The following is a 21,498-nucleotide window of genomic DNA, read 5'->3' on the forward strand; positions in this document are numbered from 1 at the left end:
AACATCGCAATACAAGGATGAACGCACAGGCAGCATGAACGAAAAAAATAGCACGAATGAGAGTGCAAACAAGGCATTTTAACAGAGGAGGCATGCAGTACAAATGGCACAGGCAGCTGATGGCACATTATAATCAAAACCGTTCGGACGAGACAATCGGCACAGACAAGACCGTACAAATAAGACAGAATCGTTGCTAGCCGAGGCGTCAGCAGCCAAGTGGCTGGTGGGATTTAACCCCGTTTGGCTGCGTGTACTTACGTGCCTTGAACTTCTTTCGCACCGTACGTGGCCAAACCGTGCTGGACGGAGGTGCAGTTTGACACCCGCACAGCTCACCCAGAGGGCTTCAACCGACAACGCGAGCACACAACCCAGTGGAGGGGGGGCGGGGGGGCTAATGGGAGCCTCGCGAACGGAGGCGTGGTGGAGATGCGGGCACTCACCAGGGCATCCTGGTAAACGTTGGTCCACTGCACCTGCTTGGCAGTGGGCCCTTTCAGCACCATGGGGCGGCTGAGGACATCCAGGTACTCCTGCGCAGGAGGGAGGGTTGGGGACGATCAGAGACTCTGCGTGTCGATAGCACGTATCGCCGATCTAAATTGCGTGTCGTTAATTCGTCGGACTCTGCGTTGCGCGCGTGTAACAAATTGACACCTCTGTTCACAAGAGGAGTGCACATATAATGTATTCGTTTGTCATTGCCTCCCCCCGCATTAAGCGACATCTAATCCACAGCCATCGGCGCTTACGCGTGCGCAGCCTTGCAAATTCTCACTCACGCCAATGCTGGCGGAAGCGCCTCTCAATGAGAGGAGGCTCTAGAAAGCCTCTCTATAGATATTCTATTTTGGCCCACTCGTCCGCACTGGCCAGATGTTTCGGAAAAGGTGGAAGTAGCCACACTTTACTCCACCACACGCGACCCACCGATTGAGTAATTTGGAGTACCCATTATACTTCAGGGGCACGTACAATATATATTCGGTCACAAAAACGTTCTCAAACTCTTTATACATTTGCATATCGGCAACATAATTTAACTTACAAATACATATTGACGGATATTTGGTGTCTGACAGTATACTCTTTGGTTCTTTCGGTAAAGTCACGCAAGTAAAAAAAAAATAGAAAAAAAAAATACAAGTAAATTAAATCACGACGTTTTGATTGCAACACAATCATCATCAGGTGTGAAAATCACAGATTTTTTTTCACCTACGTGACTTTACCGAAAGAACCAAAGAGTATGGATCCTTGCAGTCACGAAAGCTTCAATTCTAGTCTGACAATGTCTACTTACTCATGCCTGATAAACATTCATAGGCAGAGATTGTGTGACTGGCAGGCCGGCCTGAGAGGGCAGGTAATCTGTGACGAGGCGGTCCAGAACAACCAATACATCCGTACCAAGTGACTCCTCACCTGTGTGTTAATCCGAATGGCCCCAATGGAAGGAATCTCAAAGTAGTAACCTACATAAAAAAAACAACAACAAACATTTAACAATCGGTGATAAAAAAAGAACACGTTTTTCCCTCCCAGTAGCAATGTCTGTCTCTCTCGATGCACCACGTCCTTTCCCAAAGATGCTGGCGATCATGGCCTTCTTCCATTGAGCTCTGTCCATGCTATTTACTCGAGGACTCAGAGTTCGATACTCCCAGGTGCACCCAGTTGTTCACATCGATTAAGTACTTATTTAGCTGTCTTCCCCTGCTTCTTGTACCTAGAAGATTCCAAGTCTAAACATTATATTCAGTCTCGTTTTTCTCATGACATGTCCAAGAACTCTAACTTGCCTCATATTATACGGCATATAAAACCTTGTAATAATTTGCCCCACTCACATTTTTAGAAAATGGCAACAGTTCAGAATCATTAATTTTTAAATGCTATGTTAGGTTTACTGTATATTAGCTGCAGGGCTAGCTACCTGGGATCATATCGTTGTAAGGGTCATGTGATGCCATTGCATACACCATATAGGAATCGAAAAATACCAATAAAGTCAGACATTTGGAATATGCAGAGATTTCCTTTGGGATTCAGATGCGAGGGAAAAGACAGATTGGCAAGGAAGGCAGCCAAGTCTGGTACCAACAATTGTCCAGGTTCCGTGGCCCTACATTGGGATGCTTGGCCAAATCCGTGAGTATACAGAGGGGGAAAACGTAAGTACCCGAAGACAACCCGTGCATGGCAGGGGCGGAGGGGGGAAACACTCAATCCCCAGACAGATGGAGATGAGCCCGCTTGCTGTACTGCCATCTCCGGGCGAGCCGAAGGGTATGGCCATCTCGACGGGAGATTCACAATATTTGTTCGATCCACCAACCCTAACTTCCTCGACATTGCCGGATTACAGGTGTGCGTCACCCACCGCCAAGCTATCTATTGTTACACAATTTGTTTAATTTATCCTAAGCGTATGAATGTATTTAATTTGTTTAACTGATGCGTAGCTACATGCCTGGTTAATATATATACACACACACTTAGAAATGTTGGCCTTGTTGTACACAAACCACACTCAATTCTGAACCATCAACATTCACATGCTATCAATGTTAACCAACTCACACATTCGGATTAGGACGTGAACACAACACAGATCCCTCATTTACCTTTAGATGTACAAGGAAAGTGGTGTTAGAAAATACCTTATAAAGGCCAGAAAAGCACCTGAACAGTTGCTGTGGCTTGTACTTAGTCCGCACACCTTTGTCTCCCGAGTGCCGATGTTTACGACTTTGCAACAGGTACTCATTTAAAAACGGAGCTGACCTAAGAGAGACCCAGGAAAGGTTCGGATACCACTCACCACTGCTGTTAGCTTTGGCCGGAAGTCGAACTTGGGTCGCCGCTCTGTAGCGCAGTGCGCTAATACTGCGCCACTGCTATGAACGCATGCGCGTGCACGCAAGTGTAATAGTATAAAAGGCCGTCTCACCTTTATTGGCACACGCCATCCACTGGATGGGCGTGACGTCATAGTTGTGTTGCCCGACTGAGAATGTGAACACGCGTACCTGCGAGAGAGAGAGTGCACAAGGGCCGCCAGAGTCCATGGGCTTGCTGCATTCAAAAGCTTGCAAGACACTAAGGCTCCAATCTGCTCACCATACGTGCCATCAAACTGCACGTGTAACAAGTGATAGTGTTCGATTTGTGTGTTGCATGTAAATGGGGTTACTGTACCCTTGCAGCCACCAGAGGCGCTGCCCATCACACGACTGTACAAACCAAATTTTTGTCACAAATCACAACTCATGACATCACAGTCGAGGAGGGGAGGTCATGTCTACTCTTATTCAGACCTTGACTGTATTTGTTTTTTATCAATTAAAAAAGCTTCAAATGTGCAGCAGGCAGCCCAAGTTTATGCATGCAATATGCAAATGCATGCACTTACGGGTGTGCATATAAAATTACAATCAGATCTCCAGTTCCATATCATTCGCTCAACAGCAACGCAGCTGGACTAGATGAACACCTTGCACCATCCCCGGTTGTGAATCGGCATCGTTGCTTTGGAAATGTGTCTTTTTTTAAATTAATATTATTCGTTAATACGTTTATTGACCAGTTCCTCTACCCTCCTACTTTCCTCTCCCACTCATATACATATGCAAGTAGTGGCCCGTGTGCTATTTTGCCTGGCTTCATTCTCGTCACGTGTCCAAACCGATGCACCATTCTAAAACACTGCAGCCTTTTTACGTAACGTTGCAATCAGGTATACACTGGTACAATTAGACAAGTTGACAGATAAAGCCCATTATTGTGAGAAGCTATATTTAAACACAGCACATAATTGTAGGTAGGACCACAGCAGCTCCTATATAATCTACACAAACAAGGGCTTCTAAAAAAAGGGCCCGAATGGGCCGGGAGGTAAAAGATGGATGTCATTAGTATTATTTATTCATCTTGGTGCACGCTTGCAATGCCAGTCTCACGGGGTCCTTTTCGCCACAAAGACAGACATAATACATGAACGTCTATAATTACAGCAGAATGAGAGACGCAATTAGCGCGGCGTCCCGCGTCACAGCCGCCACCAGCGGCGTGATGTTGGCACGAGCACACAGCTGCACACAGTTATTTACACACCCCTTCACACGGTCATTACGTCGTACTATGCGGTTGTGCTTTTATTATGCATCTCATATGCAAACATAGGGAGGCACGTACATATATACGGCCAACGCTGGGCAATCCACTGCGGATTGAGGGCATCCTGACGCCGTGCGGGTAGCGAGAGCTATTAGACCATGCTTCACGATGCTGCTCAGTGCAGGTTGGTGAATGTGGGGAGCACAGACGCGGCAGCACAGAAGTGCGGTACAACAACATATTGTTCTTCACTGCCTCCTTGTTGACAAACGAACGTAGTGTGGCCCCCTCGGACGCTTATGACAACCTGGCGTGCATGGTGGCCGCCCAATCCAAGCTCAACTTAGGGCTCAACCCTGCTTAGCTTCTCAGATGTGATGAGATCGGGCGCATGTCAGGGCGACTTTGACCACAGGGAAGAAAGTACAAGCGGGACAAATGTAATCGATACTTGAATTTATTCGTGACCCTAAATCATGACAACTCCTCGGATCGTGGGTGAAGGCGAGGGTGAATGACGATGTGCCTGCAACAGATATACACATTCTCCGCCATACAACCACAGCGCTACCAAAGGGAATAGAAATTTGGCGCCATGGCAACGGCAAGCACCGGAATTCATGGTGAACGTACATTAATTTTGCAAACTGCTGACTGTTCTACTTCCCGCATGCTCACCATCACTGCTGTTTAAAGACCGCCTAACCCCCCCTTAGGGGGCCCTCAGCACTCAAGGGGCAGATGAGATGCCCTACATTATATTTTTTACGAGTCAAGCCCGGATTCAAAATTCGAAGTAATTGAATAAGTTACTCATCAACTTCAATCCACATTTTAGCTATCGCCTTCGGATAAGCTCGTCTCGGGAGGAACACGAGACTGCTCTATCAAGCGCCGTGCAGCATCCGCAAGCCCTGACCCTGGGAGCTTTGCGCCACCGCATTCCTATCCTTTGTATGCACAGCAAAAGCTTTGCTCTAGGTGACTGCTCGTGGCTTTAATGTTATTTTTTAATAGCCTTTAGTTCCCGTAAATGTATTCAAAACGTGCGTCACGCAACAATACGACTTGTCCCTGTGGAACTCTTGCGGAGCGGTGCATCGCCTGAGTGCGTTGGAGAACGACCCGCAGAAGCATGTTTCAGAGAACTACTGCCGATATCCCTTCAAAAGTGATCACTCTTATCTACACACGAAAGGATGCCATTTCCCACATGCCGTGCCGCAAGGAAATGTTCATCGCATGGCAATCAAACACATTGGGGTTTTTTTTTCACCCATTCTCAGAGCTGTAATTTAGTCAAATTAAGTGAAAACACAAATTTAATCGTCGGTCTTTTTTTTTTGTTAAATCACAGGTGACTAATCTGAGACTCATCATCCTGGATTTTAACTCAGAATCACAAAAGTTCTAGCTCAGCACTCTGACCTCTGAGATGTACTGCCCTTTGCTGCCCCACAAGGTAGCACAGGCTTGCACAGCCACCTACAACAATGTGGCACGCAAAGCGGTCCCCCCATCGGAGCACAATTCTGGATCGACCACGACCAATCATCTTCCGAGATCCGAAGGCATCGGGTGAATTCCTAGCCATCGAACAAAGACGGTCGCCGTATCGCGCGCTTTCAGATTCGCTTCTGCGGTCGTCTGGAACGCTCTTCCTTCCGACACTAGGAAGCTACTGGAGCTAAGGAATTTTAAATCATTTAGATTGAAAACTCATTTCTTTAGAACTGCTTCCCCCGCACCTCCAATTAGCACGGTTGGCTACGCACAGTGTGAAAGAAGTTCAACATACATAACTACATATGAATATTATTATGATTATCATTATACATAGTATTTTATTCGTGGCATATGGTCAGTGGGGGATGGACAGCCACTCACGGTTTTGTTGGGCCAGTTGTACTTCTCAAAGATGTCCTGGGCACGGTCTTCCCCGCCGTCAGTGAACAGCATGATCATCTTGTTGCAGAAAGCGCGCGATATGTTGTTGAACTGCTCCGGCAGGGACAACAACAACATGCCCAGCGAGAGCTTCAGCTGGGACACTTTAAAAATGCATCTGGCGATTCGATGAATTGCCAATATGTGATGGTTACCATTTAATTTCGGAATGGGTTACAAATATGTATTAGCTGTGTGTGTGATTATAGTGGCCACTCATGGCTGCAGGTGGTCCCAAGGTCCCACACATACAATATACGTCAATGTATTAAACACATCTGTTTGGTCGTTGGGGTACGACGGAGTGATGACTTACGAGAAAGGGTGAGTGGGTTAACATTAGCACATTACACCTAAACAAGTTGTACATTTACAGTCCTTTGTCAGCCAACTACTGAATGAGGGCCTTCTCACACCGTGCGAGTTTACAGGGGTTACTTGACTGTACTTCACCACGCCGGTCAGTGTGCGCGTTTGTGAAGACGGGGGAGCAATAACGCGGGAGCAAGTAATCACGTTAAAACAATGGATTTTCTACACTACCCTCTGTAGATCACCACGGAGGACCACATCCACCTGCGACAGTCAATCCAAAGCAGGCTCAACGTCTGAGAAACGCGGTGTTGCCAGCTCAAAAAAGAATCCCGTCTAGTACTCGATTGGTACAGCTAAGATGCTTGCAGTGACTGGTAAAATGTAAGTGGTAGGGCTCCATGTGCCCACGGGTCATTGTTACAGCAGCGGCTTTTGGCTAACCATTGAACAAGGATGGTGGTCACCGCATCGCACGCTTCCAGATGCACTTTTGCGGCCGTCTGGAATGCTCCTCTTTCCAATATTAGGAAGCCACTTGAGCTAAGCACTTTTAAAAATAGATTGCAAACTCGTTTCTTTAGCCATAACAGGTGTTTTTTGGGTTACATTGCATAAATATAAATGTGTCGTTAAACCCGTTGTTTTAAAACTGCTCTTTGTGTTTCGTTTGCGGTCCATCCCCCGCGGACCTCCGATTAGCACGGCTGGCTACGTATGGTGCGGAAAAAGTTCAACACACATACATACATATGGGTCCTATAAACTGAAGTCGTGGGCCATATCTGCCTCGTGGGCCATAGGTTCCCCCAGCCCCTGCTCTACGGTGAGGGCAGCCAGAGAAACACCAAGCCTTCCCCTTACATTGAGCAACTGGTTGAACGCAAACTCCAGGCCCGCCGTGTAGTTGGTGACCCCTTTGGCCAACATCTTGTTCACGGCGGCCTTCAGAACGTTCTTGTTGCGTACGTTGGCTTGGACCAGGTGGTTGAAGCACGCCACCGAGTTAGCCGTGTTGTTGAACTGCGCAGCGGGAAGTGGCGAGCGGAGAGGAGGCATGGTGGGGAAAGAGAAAACGGAACAGATTAAACATCCCATCCTTAGCGTCCACGTGGCAATCACACGCTCGCTGGAAGCCGGCATTAACTCGGCAATTACTCCATACGCTCCAGTTCCAATGCAGTGCACATAATTGCTCGATCTATTTTAAGCCTCGCGCAGCCATTGCAATTCGGCGCTTCATTAAAATAACCCACTCATTAAAAAATGAGAAGTAAACGACAACGGATGAAGCGTCACGCACGTGCACGGTATTGCACCCCGACATTAAAATGTGAGAGAATCTTTAAAGCCCACACCTTGCTCTCACGGATCGAGACATCTGATTTTGGCCACTGCTGCTGCTGTATTAGATTTGTGTGCATTATTTTACATTTTCCCAAGCTAAATTGGAAGAGGGAGGCTCTTTTTAGCTTGCCTTTGACTTGCTTTTGTACATGCCTGCAATTGCAATCTATCGTCAAGGGCCAATGTTCAGCTGATGAGCTTTGCATACGGTAGCGACGTAATTATTTCAGCGGCAACGTCAAACAGGGGTTGACAGACGTACTTTCCATTTGCAGTGAATTTATTTGTTTCCTTTCAAATCAGGATATATCGTTGATGAAAATTAGCCTCTTAATTGTTCTCCCAAACGTTGCAGAAAATTACGAGCTCCAAAATGAAATGGTTTTCTAAGCGCACTGCCAACAGCGTTAATTGGATTTGCGTTGCGAGTTTGGTGGAGACGCCGCACTTTCGCCGTCGCCACAGAGGCGACCGACAGACAATTAAAAGGATTGGCCTCCGAAACGCCTAATTAGAACGGCCACATTCACGCAACAATAACACTATGAGTGGTCTTGTCCACCTTCAATCAACTGGGTGGACGGTTTAGGAAATTACATGACATTATTTATTCATAAGAGATAAAAAATGTAATCATGTGCAGCCCCATGTGAGAAACCGTGTGGAGGATGGCCTCCCCATTCTGTGTTCGCCATGGGTGTTTTTGTAGACCATACTTCACCACACTGGTCAGTGCGGGTGCATGAAACGAGGTGGGACCAGAACCAGACGTGATATCATTTGCCGCTGACATTAGCCGTGGCCAGGAATCTAACTCAGATTTCCCGGTCCCCAGTGCACACCTCAAAGCGATCTGGATTCTTAAGATTCAAGAATCAATCACACTGGTCAACAAAAACATTTTTTTTTCTGGCCTGGACTTTTGCAGCTGTTTTAGACTAATTTCAGGGTGCTGATTCCAAATCTGATCTCAGATTTGCTCTATCACATCATTTTTATGCTATCGGTATACCCCATTTTCATTGATTTTACCCGAAATTAACTCTGTCACTTAAGATTGCAAGTTGTTGCGAGTCAGTGACTGCTTTAGTGTTAAAATATGGTGTTGTATTTTTAGGATAGTGTGTTTATAATATCATTTTATGTAGATATCCACATTTATTTAATATTTTTCTTCTGCAGATTTGGAATCAGCACCCCAAAATTACCTTAAAACCGTTGGAATACCTTATGCCAGAAAAAGTGTGTTGACCAGTGTTATCTTATGTCGTACGATGAACTTTACACACGTTGACAGGTTCGCTTACCGACACAACATTCACGAAGTCGTCATCGGCCAGTGTTTCAAGCATGTTCAAGACGGATGTCTTGATCAGATTGAGCGTGAGGCCGCTGACACTGCCGCTCCTGGCGCGGGGGTGAGCGTGGAGAAACGCAACAGAGCAATGCATCATCTCTCCGTTGAGCTACCAAACCGTCCTGGTTCATCCAGGACAATCCCAGTTTTAGAAATGCTGTCCCCGTGTCCCCCCACCCCCTGCCCCCCCACCACCACCCCAAGGCATTTTTTTGTTTAAATCACAGTTACTGAGCAGGCCCAAATGCGCATAGCGCCAAGAACAAACAATACTCTTGAGGGCATTATAGATAACAGTGCAACACATTCCTTGAGTTAAGCAAAGGTTGTAAGGACTTGGGAAAAGAGACGATGGGAGGACATTTGCGAGATTTGGAATTTTGTCCCCGTTTAAAATGTTCTGACCTTGTGCTCGGCTCGTGATATGGGCAACGAGCAGGGCTACCTGGGTCTTGGGCAGGACTGGCAGAGGAGTGGGTGGGGCCTTATGAACAGTAGGCAGGGCAAATATCAGAAAGGGCCAAGACCACTCAACGTGCAGGCAGAGCTCGGGTTCAGTAGGTGTGGCTATGTAAAAATGGGTGGAGCTGACAGAGGAGAGAGGCTACCCAGCTCACCACGTTTCCTGGTTGAGCCTCCAATAAATGTGGTAGCTTTATCACCGCATGAATACCAGCGCTTCCGTTAACAGCAGAACCCTTTGGGTGCTGTGCTAAATCGTGCGGGTGACCTTTAAACATGCCTTTACTCTAATTTCATTGTGTTCCGAGATTTGGGGACGCGTGAATAGGATGAAGAGGACTTAACTGTGATAACATTCACGGCGAGTGACAGTAATACATTTTACTTCTACGCTCATTGCGAAAGCTTTGCAACCGCTGTCAAAACAAACATTGGCCTACAACAACAACAAATCTTCTTTTAATAAATCAGCCAATCAAAACGGATTCTTTATATTGGACTACCGTAAGCTTTAAATGCTCTATATGTGGCGATGTGCAGCGAAAAAAGTGGCAGCTCTTTGAATGTTCCTACTCTCTGTTGCTCGCAGAGCTGAAACGCTGGATTCGCTCGCAGTACGACAGCGAGTGCCAGGGAAAATATACAGGGACTCCTCTACTTATGAACGAGTTAGGATCCAGGTCTGTTCGTAAGTCGTTCACAATTTTACTCCTGTACATTCCAAACAGGTTGTACGGCATGTACACTAAACATGGGGAATGGCTTTAAAAGTTGTATAATCTCCTGCAGATGCCACTGGTTATTCATGTTCTGCAGATGTAGGTGCCACCACCGCCATCCATTGCACGGCGGTTGAACTTAAGACTCTCGGCCCAAACAGGCAACTGGACAAACGAACAGGTTTGTTCGTATCTCTTAAAGTTCCTAAGTCGAATGTTCATAAGTAGAGGAGTGCCTGCATTCACTTACAGATACACGATTACGAGACAAAGGTGCAGCCCTGCAATTGCTTCCTCGCGCCACCGCTGGGGGAAGGGCCTCCACTGGAGGACGCTCTACAGAACTCCTAAAGAGGTCCACACTCTTCCACCTCTCGGAAGAGGTGGGCGTACCCACACTTTATCCCCACCACACGTGACCTGCTGACCGACTAACTGCTAGGTGGACAGAGGTGGTGGGGTGGGAGGAATGGGCGGGCGGGGGGTCTTGAAGAAGCATGCTCATCATTTCAACTGCCGTGCACAGAGAGATAGAACCGGCGACCACGAGGTGGAAAGCCTCTCACGCCACGGACACACCAGGGTGCCGGGCGTTTATGCACGTTGAACTTCTTTCGTGCCGTACGCGGCCAAACCGTGCTACTCGGAGGTTTATGCAGAAACTCTACAGTGCAGCACGCGCAAGAAATGTCCAGCATCCTGAGCTGCTAATGGAGAGAATTCCAACAACACTTACACGTCAACAAGTATGAGCATGTCTTTTGGAGAGGCTGCTCCTTGGATGTACCTGCATCGCACGCCACACACATTCAAGTGTTGTCACTTTTTTTCTACGTTTTCAAAGAATTTAAAAGCAGCAACCTCTTATGCAATGAGTGCAACCGAGGATCATTCTATTCAGATGCATCTCACAGAGTGATTCCACACTTCACATTACAGGATCGCACATTGGAAGCCGGACACCACGGAGCTTCCTCCTCCTTTCAGGCAGCCTCTGTTCTCCCACCACAGTAGGGCGGCACTTTCCCACCCACTCTGCCACCGACGGTAATGGTCATCGCATGAGAGCCAACCCCAACGCGATTCATTCTCGGAGCAGAAATAAGCCGGATTAAGTGACAAACGCACAGGTTGGCCATCTTGTGCGGTCATTAGTGTCTGAGCTGATACCATCCTAGTGGACATCTGTGAAAAACAGCTTTGTAACTCATCGGATCCTCCGGTATGAATATTTAGATTCTGATTGACAAGATGCACTTTAGAACCTGGTTTAATCATAGGTGGCCGCCTGGATTCGGGTCCAGGATATCAGCGGTGCCGGCCCAATGCTCTGACATGGTAATGTAATCCACACAGTAGCATGAATAGAGAAGCAATGGAATATATTTGTGGCCGTACAGTGGAGGGAAAGGTCCTAGCTGCCATTGTGTTTCAGTCTCTCAGCCTCTCAGCTCGTGTGCGGATATTTAAATTACACAAAATCCTGACTGACAGATCGAGCTGTTTAGCCCGGCAAAAAATGCAGTACACAATCCTGTATTTACGTGGTAAATACTACACCCGAAATATCAATTTTAGGAGTGCAACGAGATGAACGTCTGAAGGCAAAGAGATAAATAGGAGATTGCCACGAGCTTTGTTGAAAATGAGTGTCAAAATCATTGCCGCTTAGACAACATTATGTCAAGAGTATGATATTACTTTTCTCTTGACACAGCATTGGCTTATTTTCTTAGCAAATCACGTGGTGATACTGCTACTGCGTTTGGCAGTGGCGCACAATCAACAATAAACAAAAATAACCTCACGTTCATCATTAATACTGCTTTAAATATGTATGTGTATATCTGGTGGCATTTTGAAGAAAATGCCCCCCCCCCCTCTTGATAACGCACGATGTGCTATGAAGAAGAACCATTGCCCCGAAACGTCGCCCGATTATGTTTTCTCTTCTCACCAAGGTCGTCTTCGCACATCGTACATGTCCACCCCTTTGCCTTCCTTGTTCCATTCAGACGCTGCGTGGGTGGGGAGGGGGGGGGTTAACGAAAATGATTCGTCAACCTCAGCGACTGTGTGCCACACGGCCACCAAGAGCCGCCAAAATTGCAACGCAAAACTCTGTGGGCAGAATTATTTTGGCTTTGTGGAAAAAAATATGCCTGTTCCAATTTGAATGCAAAGATTGTATTCCACGTTAGGGTTGTCTGTTGATGATCTATGGTTTAGAGTCAAACATACTGCACCGTTCCATGTAATGCTCACCTTTGTGCAAGTGGTATTCATATGTTTGTGTGTCCATGTGTGTGGGAGCAGAAGTGTGGTGGTTAGCGCACTGCACTATAAATTCGGTGACTAAAATTCGATTCCCGCTCACAGCTAACATCGTGGAGGAATAATTGAACCGGTCCCAGGGCATCCCCTAGGTCGACTCAGCCTTAAATGAGCACCCGATGAAGTGTGTAAATATCACCGGTCATTGTACCGGCCACTTGGCCGAAATGTTGACGTATTTATCATTCATCCACCAAAAGTGTAAACTTTGTCAATCCACTGCTGGATGAAGGCCTCCTTCTGCCATGTCAGGCACACTGGAGACTGCTGGTTGCACAAGGCCAGTGAAGATATTACTAACCACTGACGGTAGCTGTGGCACTTCACTTCCAACCCCGCAGCGAGGTGCTTTATCCACTATGCCATTGTCCCCCATTCAAAGCTTCAAAGCTCCCTCGTATAGCCTTAAAAAAGACTCTTGAAGCAAGTACTGTTAGCGAGTAGCACCTATGAAGGCCGGCACGGCACATGAAAGGGGTGAGTAGCCAGCACCACGCCCGGCCACCTTTGTCACTCGAGTGGCAATGATTACAACGCACCGTACTCATTTAAGGCCGAGTCGACCTATGGGAGGCCCAGGACCAGTTCAGATATTTGCCACTGTTTATTGGTCGGGAGCTGAAATTGAACTCGGGTCGCCAGGTTCGTAGCGCCGTGCCGCTAATCACTGCGCCACAGTTCCCCACTCCATTGGACATAGACAATGTTTCGTGACATAGTGCGCATAAGCATTCATGTAAAAATCGCTGCATAAAAAAACCCTAGGAATTTGGTGATGACTGCACCATTTGTAAAAAGGTACATTCAAACATTCAATGTAAAACGTTTTCTTTTCCCACAAACTGTGCCCATTCGTCGATCTACATTACATTTCGGTATAGATTTTTTTTCTCCCCTCTCCATATTGCCTGTTATATGAAAAAGCAAAGAATGCATTATTTATTAGCTCACAGAGTGGTATTATGCAACATTCGGCTTCATTGTGTCCTCTCTCATGAGGATTTATTGCTTGACCCAATGGCAGGAACAACACCTCAGCACTCGGAACCATAAACACGACCACGGTACTACGGACTAGGGTTGTTAAAACGACAAAACCGGTAAACGTTTTGCAAATCGATTACCGGATCAAAAGAAGCCGTGAAACATTGTTTCCAGTGGAATGTCAGTGAAGAATGCACCGATCTAGGAGACGTTACGCCGTTGTTTCAACTGTCAAGAGATGGAAACGAATCGGCGACGTCTGGATTCGCAAGTCAGGTCTGATGACCGTTACCCTTGTTACTCAGTTAAGAAGGTAACGGGGATGTGTGTCTTTGTTGCCAAACATGTCTACGTGCGATTCGTAAGTAGTTTATTTTGGGTTCGATCATCGTAAAGGCATGATGTCAATAATTTTACGAGAACCCTCCATCACCCGACAGAGCCAATCCAATCGAGTTGTCACGTCATGGGCAAACAGGCCAATAGATTTTGTCCATCTTGTACGATAATCATAACATTAGTCGTGAAAGCCTACGTACATAACATGTCTGTGTTGCGTGGCAAATCGAAAACCATGTTTTCGTATGTTAATGTCAAAACGACAATGCTAGCATGGACCCACAAAAGTTCGACACGTCAACCTTTAAAGTCGAGAACGCAAATGCACTCCACACGGAGTCGTAATGATTGACGATTACAGGCTGACGTTCCCTATTCCTGCAACATGTAAAGCATGTACCGACTCTCGGCGTTTTTGACGCGACCTACGTGGCCACGATTGAGACTAAGAGTGGACCTGAATGACGTCTGTACCGTAGCAGGACACCTATGACACACAGCCTTGTGGCCTATTTATCGGGCCTTAATCTTAATTTGAAATCTGAATGAAGAAAATCAGCATGCGCAAGTTAAATAGGACAAGTCATAAATATCACTTCATTATCAGCATGCACAACTGTTAATATGCCACCGTAAGTATCACACTATTTCGACAATTATCGGCACAGCAGCTGATGCTTTTGTAATCCATGAAAAAAATACATTGACCCATTTAGGTATAGATTTCGATTTAAAGTTTTCGTGACTGCAGGGATTCATATTCTTGGTTCTTTCGGTAAAGTCACGTAGAAGGAAAATAATAAAATAATAAACATGAAACAATAAAATTCTCACGACGTTTCGATTGCAACACAAGCAATCATCAGGTGTGAAACCACAGCAAGAAAATTTGAAATAAGTGGCGGTTTATTTTGTCTTGTAAGGAAAAGGGGGAAATCTAGAATACTTTCCATACATTTTAAACTGGTTAATAATCCAGAGCAGATATTTACTGTAATGTTTTTTTTTTCCCCCATTCAAGAATTGTGTTATGTTGTCAAAATTTGAGATGCGGATAAATGAGTGGACTGAAATCCATATCATTGTTTGATGTAGAAATGCACATCTAGAGCAATGCCAATACCCTAAAGCCGTTTTGTGTAATCTTCAAGTAAGCCATTACGAAGATAAATCATTGAAACCATATAACAATTGGTTTATGCCATATAATAAAAAAAAATCTGTTATTGCAGTTGCAAGTTGTGGCAAATATTTATAATCCTACGAACAAAACACTCGGAATGCACCGGATCTTATCGTATCTGGCAAGCCAAGCAGGCTTTCTGAACCTGTTTCGTAGGATTATAAGCCATGTGCCTGCGTGCTTAAAGGTGCACGTTTTCAACGAGTGAATATTACCAGCCGCGGAATACGGATTGGAAACACAGAACAAAAGCCGAAACGTTCCCAAAGAAACACGGAGAGGATGCATGCGGTGAATCACAACCGAGAGACGCAGTGACAAATGAACCGGAAAGACACCCTCTTGACCATCAAGAAAAGCAGCCGTGCACAAATCCGATACCCGAGATCGCAACCACCACGGAGATGGAGCAGTGAGCCCGGCGCGCGCTTGCGGTCGCCGGGAGGGATCGCGGCATCGTCTCTCCAGTAGTGGCGTTTACGCTCTGCACCGTGCACTCGTCTCATGCGGAGTTGACCTCTGGGGGCCCAGGATTTGTTTTGATAGCACCCTATTAACTGCGGGCGTCAGCCATGGCCGGGATTGGAACCCACGTGAGCAGGATTACGGTGCACTCACCGCCGCACTACGGCAGTGGATGGATGACTGCCAAAGACGACGAAAGAAAATTGGAATTGCAAAATAGAGGCGCGGCTATCCGTGCGTCGCAGGCGCCGCGGTTTACCTGGGTAGTAGCGCGTGAGCCCCGTGGCGCTGCCAAACACTTGCCACATCAGTGTGGGGTCCTCCTTCTTGTTGTTAATGAACACTTCATCCAGCCCCGCCGTCCAGTTCAGCTCGTTCAGAATTATCGTCGCTGTGGACGACAAGAGGAGGTTACATGGCGCGTCTGTGCATGCGGCACGACAAGCCACGCAACGCTCGAATAGGTACCAAGATAGGGCCAAAAGATGGCCAAAAGATGGCCCTATCTGTCGCTTCTGGTTGCACCGAGTCCTGCTCGGCGCAACGTCAGAACGCTTACGTCCGCATGGTCGGAAGATTCTTCAGGAAATAAAGGAGCCCCACATTTCGGTGAGCTCCTTCAGTTCCTGAAACGTCGGACGTCGTGCCGATCGACACTCGGTACACGTCCCCAAAGCACGTCGGAGGGCTGCAGAAGGACGATTGCGAGAACCTATGCACCAATACGGAGGTCCCCTGTCTCGCTTTGCAAACCGTCGAGGAAAGTGCTGTTAGCGTGCACTTATTAAGAGCACCGCGGGACATGGCAGTGTGTTAAACGCCGCACCAATCCGCCTTTCAACTGCGGGAGTTGGCCGTGGCCAGGATTGGAAACCATGTGACGAGGATTACGGTGCAGTGCACTAACCACTTCCGCGCCTCAAACACAGACACAGATATATATAAACAACAAAGGCAAAGAACCCCTGTATAGCCTTAAAAGACTACTGAGCCAAGTGCTGTTAGCGAGCACCTATGAAGTCCGACACAGCGCCTGAAAGGGTGGGGGGGGGCAGCACCAAGCCCGGCCACCTTTGTCTCCCTCGTGGCGATGCTTAGACATCGCACCGGGTATTCATTTCAGGCCAGGTCGATCTAGGGAAGGCCCAGGACTGGTGCAGATAATCATCACTGGGGTGTTGGCCGTGATCGGGAATCCAACTCTGGTCGCCGGGTTCATAGCGCAGTGCGCTAACCACTGCACTGCTGATTCCCACACACATATGCACATGCATAATACATAGTGCATGAAACACTGCATCACCACATACGCACGAGAAACACTTATACCTGCGAGAAGCCCATTACCTTTATTTAGGAATTATCTCTGTAACTTGAGCGTGTCATTGATTGGGCGACATTGATTTGACAGCGAAAGGTCAAAATGCACTTGCACTAACAATTGGGTCTTTTACAAATGAGACTCACGCGTATCATTATGTCGAGCATCGTAGTTCCCACTCGGTCTGAGATACAAATTGCATGGCTGGGAATGGAGTCTGCATCACCAGCACCATACATGAGCGCATCAGTCAGGGTACCATCACTCCCCACGCAATATAAATGAACACACACATTCGATATTCGTGTACACAAGTGAATAAATTACACCCGCACGCACGCCAACACACACACACACACCAGCCAAACATAATTAACCTGTTCCCCAATATATGTCTGGCCGAGGTCTCCAAATTGGATTCTTGATTGGGAGCTGTTAAAGGTGCACAGGTCTTGTATATTCAATTGTTGAATTGTCCTGCGTGCTATTCACAGGCCACAGCAGACCCAACAGAACTGGGTGGCCAGTCGGTAAGAGTAAATGTCAGTCGAAGTAATTCATAAAGGTCGGAGCAAAGCTGCGCAATGGATGAGCTTCCATGTCCTCGGTGGATCAACCGTGATTACCGAGCACCTAGACAGGGGCGCAGAATGTCACTCAACGAGTTGAAATAGAAGGGTCGGTTACGAAGCTTTGACTATGTACGGGATTAGACCACGCACTCGAAATGGCAGGCATTGGGGGACAGACTAAAATTAATCTCACCGTCTCCGTGACTTGCACTGCTTTATAATAGAAAAAATATATAATATATAATCAGGCTAATATTTGAGCAATAGCCCTTTCTTCAGAGTATGGAAAGGTTACAAAGATTATGCAAATTACAGTTGGAGATCGTAATAATAAAAGTAAGCACATAACAAGTACATAACAACTTTACGTTGTGGCCTTGTTCATTTCGGATCATCTTTACGAGGTCTATAGTGCCCCCCTCCGCTGTTAGGGACAGGGCTAGCGCATAAACCCTTTAAACAACCTTGGTTGTAAAACATTAAACAAATGCCCCGTGGAGGAGGGTGGGTGGGTGGGTGGGTGGAGGGGGCAAGAGCGTGAGCGCGGAGCGAACTCCTCCATCCCAGCTGGAGCGAGCGGCAGCAGCTTCAGAGACTTTGGCGAACCGGCAACTCACAGCCCCGGTAGATGTCCGTGGGGATGTGCACGGCCGTGTAGCTGTCATTGACGGGACGCTTGAACGCCGGGTCGGTTTCGAACTTGGCGTCTATCTGGTTCGGGAACACCTCCTCCTCCCCCTCGTCCTCGCCTTCGTTCGTCATCTGCCCGTCGCAGAGATATGGGGAGGAAGGGGGGGGGGGGGGGCGCGCACGAGTGCACGGTCAGCCCGAGCACGTAAACCACACACCGCTGCTAGCGGCGGAGTGCAACAAACAAGAAATGCACAAACTCCAAACTGCAAGCAAATCTACAGCAGGCCTCTTGCATGTCAATCATGGATTTACTCTGGAGATTCTACGGCACTTATTTAACCATGCCCGTTAAAAGACGGCGGGGAGGGCCTGTGTTGTTTGCGAGTTCTGTGTTTTATGGACGAAACGCAGCGTGGGCCCCTTTTGCTGTGCCCAGCAGGCACAAGGGGGTCTCTGTTCATCAAGAGTTAAATTTGAAGTTGATTGAGCCAAGATCTGTGAGTTGAATGGGTTGAATGGGTATAAAAGCCAAGATGAAGCAGATGGAGAAATACGGATGATGAAGGTTCAAGCCAAGATTTCTTTGCCATGCCCAGCAGTGGCAAAAGGGAGCTGTGAACCAGGAGTTAAGATCTCGAGTTGAACGAGCATGGATCTGCGAAGATGAAGGCTTGGAGTGGGTTTAAAAGCCAAAATGAAGCAGCGGAAAAAAGGAATGAGGCTTAAAGTGAGGCCTTCTGAGCTCTGAGAACAGATTGTGGTTATGGATAACCACATCACTGTTTGCTTACTGGCAAACTGAAGCAAATAAATGTTCCAAGAGGGGCAATGTCAAAGCAGGCGAGGCATATGTAATAATGCAGGGAATGAGGAAGAGTATTTTAGTTTGTTTGTTCCATTACCACACGTTAAAGGGGAAGGTTGCTTTGTTAATGGTCACTTCTAGCATTGTTATAAAATCGTGTGAGTGTTTCACTTCATTCTGTAGAGGCAAAAAAAAAGAAACTTTGGGAGGAATAAATAAAACACTACACAAGGAAGGAAAACCATGGGTAATTTATATTCCACGAAAAAAATCATGCCACAAGTTTGTTTTTGATCCAGGATAGATCATGGACTCAAAATAATACCAACATCACCTGCTAATAGAGTAACTAATGTGATACAACAACAAAAATCGACCTAATAATATTAATAGGTTTTAAACATTAAACACGAATGCACCTGACGTTAATGTTTTTAAAATGAAGTGATCTTCGGCAGCATCACAGGAGCTCTTAATACTGCTGCCGATAACATCTGCTTATCTGGGAGCATTTCCTTAATGAGTCTGACTGCACTGCTGATGAGTCCCAGAAGGTCGAAACAGGTCCAGAGTTCGCATGCTTAAACAAATGCTGCCCAATAATATTGGACTGGAAAGTCAATAGGCTGACAACTCAAACATATTTATTTGTATGTGGAGATACAGAATCCAGTTTCGCTTACATTCGATTTTTACGGAGTATGTGGGCTAAATGCACGCAATTACTGGAAATCTCACAGTGATTAAAAACAAATTAAGTACGCAATACCAAATAACGCCAATACACCATCTTCTGCTACATTACCCTTAATGATGGCAGGGGGGGGGGGGAAATTGTGTACCCCCACATCCATGCATAGTGGAAGAGTGGTCTGGAGGTCCCTTGAAAGAAGGGGGCACTCAGTCTGAAGATAAGTAACACCAATGCCCATGGCTGCCTGCTGCCGATGCGTTACGGTACACTTAAGTTTTCTCGACTGACCCGCGGGAAGAGATCCCAATATTTGGGAGGCACTCCCTGTCCCCCGATATTAGCAGTCCAGCGCTTGCACAGTGCCACCGATCAACAGACGTGCATCATTTTTTCCACTGCCCAATTTATATATATATATACACCAACGGCATCTAAAATGTGCATATTAATGAATGATTTGCATATCAACGAGAGCTAACTGACGTACGTGTAAATTGATGTCGCGTGTGTGGTCCCCCCGCACCAAGTCGGTGGGATTTTAATGCCGTCGAGCCGAGTGCCAATAGACGTTCAAAAAAAAATCTAAATGGAGTCGTCGTGCTCCGTTATGTCCGGGGGCAACGACTCAGAGCCAGTTTCATTTACTCCATGGCCTGCTTGGCTCCTTTCGCAACCAACCAGCAGCGGCGGTGCTTCATTCGCGCGGACGGAAATCCCGACGGCCAAAACGCACCTCCGCGGGCGGTTTGGATCGGCGCCCAATGTCACCGACGATGGGCAAACGGGCGATGCAAGGGGCAATGGGCAGCCGTGCCCTTTTTTGACACTGAACTTGGGTACTGGGAGCTCTAGGCGCTCGCCCGCCTCCCTCTAGAGAAGGCCCCTTCCGCCAGCCGTGGTGTGGGCAAGCAATTGCCAGGGCTATACCTTTATCCTTTCTGGGCACCCAGTAACAAATAGCGGATATTTAATGTAATAGTCGAGTGGATCTACAGAAACATGGGTTAAAAATAAAAGTTATCGTCTAATTTATTATAGGCCTAGCTGAACATTACAAAGACATTTAAAACTTACTTTTTGCTTATTTAAAAAGCCACTTTGCCAATGCAAATTCCGTCACTTTTGGATATCGCCAGCAAAAATACATTTCAATTTAATACAAGTTATGTAAAGTTTGCTTTCTTAAATATTTAAACTAAATTTTCCATGGCATATCATTGGCGTTTTCTATTAATTATAACAAAAGAATGAAAATCAAATATACATACTTCATGATATGAATTGTAATTAGATCATTAATTGGTGTGATAATTACAAAAACATTATATTCTTGGGTTTTTCGGTAAAGTCACGTAGATAGGTTCAAAGAAAGAATAAAAAATAACAGATTATTATCTTTGAACCTATTTACGTGACTTTACCGAAAGACCCAAGAAATATGAATTCCTGCAGTCACGAAAGCTTTAAGTCAAGTTACAAACACAGTACGCACTGTGTACCGCTGTATAATGTAGTAAAAAACGTTACTCCAAATCTGGAAGTACCACTAACAATGTGTAAAACATGAATTTATTTACATAAAAATTAGATGAAAAATCAGCATAATAATTATGATAAAGATACATGAATAAATAATCTGACAATGTTTGCATGCCAATCTATACAACTATTGTATTTGAAATGTGCCTGAAATTTACATACAGGAACATCTTAATTTCAGGATAACAAATAAGCCTATGCTTTACAAAAAAAAATAATGTTTTGAAAACTCAATCTATCCCTGATGCACGCTGCAAAGTGCTGCCTTTAATGAAAATTTCAGATTGGAAAACATTTAATTATTCATACAAAATTTCACAGACTCCTGGGAGCAAATTAACATAAAGCATCGCCGCTGTTCAC

The 21,498-nt window shown here is 46.2% G+C and overlaps 1 protein-coding gene across 1 annotated transcript in view; it reads right to left on the reverse strand.

Annotated features, from left to right (window-relative positions):
- CACNA2D2 (calcium voltage-gated channel auxiliary subunit alpha2delta 2) overlaps nt 1-21,498 on the reverse strand; it is a 99,302-nt gene that overhangs the window by 33,683 nt on the left and 44,121 nt on the right. The window contains exons 6-15 of the mRNA XM_078610585.1: nt 18,082-18,226; nt 15,831-15,962; nt 12,224-12,284; nt 11,003-11,053; nt 9,036-9,135; nt 7,246-7,404; nt 6,010-6,120; nt 2,957-3,035; nt 1,429-1,478; nt 447-536 (exon numbers count right to left, since the gene is read on the reverse strand). Of these exons, the coding sequence (XP_078466711.1) occupies nt 447-536; nt 1,429-1,478; nt 2,957-3,035; nt 6,010-6,120; nt 7,246-7,404; nt 9,036-9,135; nt 11,003-11,053; nt 12,224-12,284; nt 15,831-15,962; nt 18,082-18,226 (978 nt within the window). The remainder of the gene's footprint in view (nt 1-446; nt 537-1,428; nt 1,479-2,956; nt 3,036-6,009; nt 6,121-7,245; nt 7,405-9,035; nt 9,136-11,002; nt 11,054-12,223; nt 12,285-15,830; nt 15,963-18,081; nt 18,227-21,498) is intronic.

The sequence above is a fragment of the Lampetra planeri genome, chromosome 34, assembly GCF_965212315.1.
Source record: "Lampetra planeri chromosome 34, kcLamPlan1.2.h2, whole genome shotgun sequence".
NCBI lineage: Eukaryota > Metazoa > Chordata > Hyperoartia > Petromyzontiformes > Petromyzontidae > Lampetra > Lampetra planeri.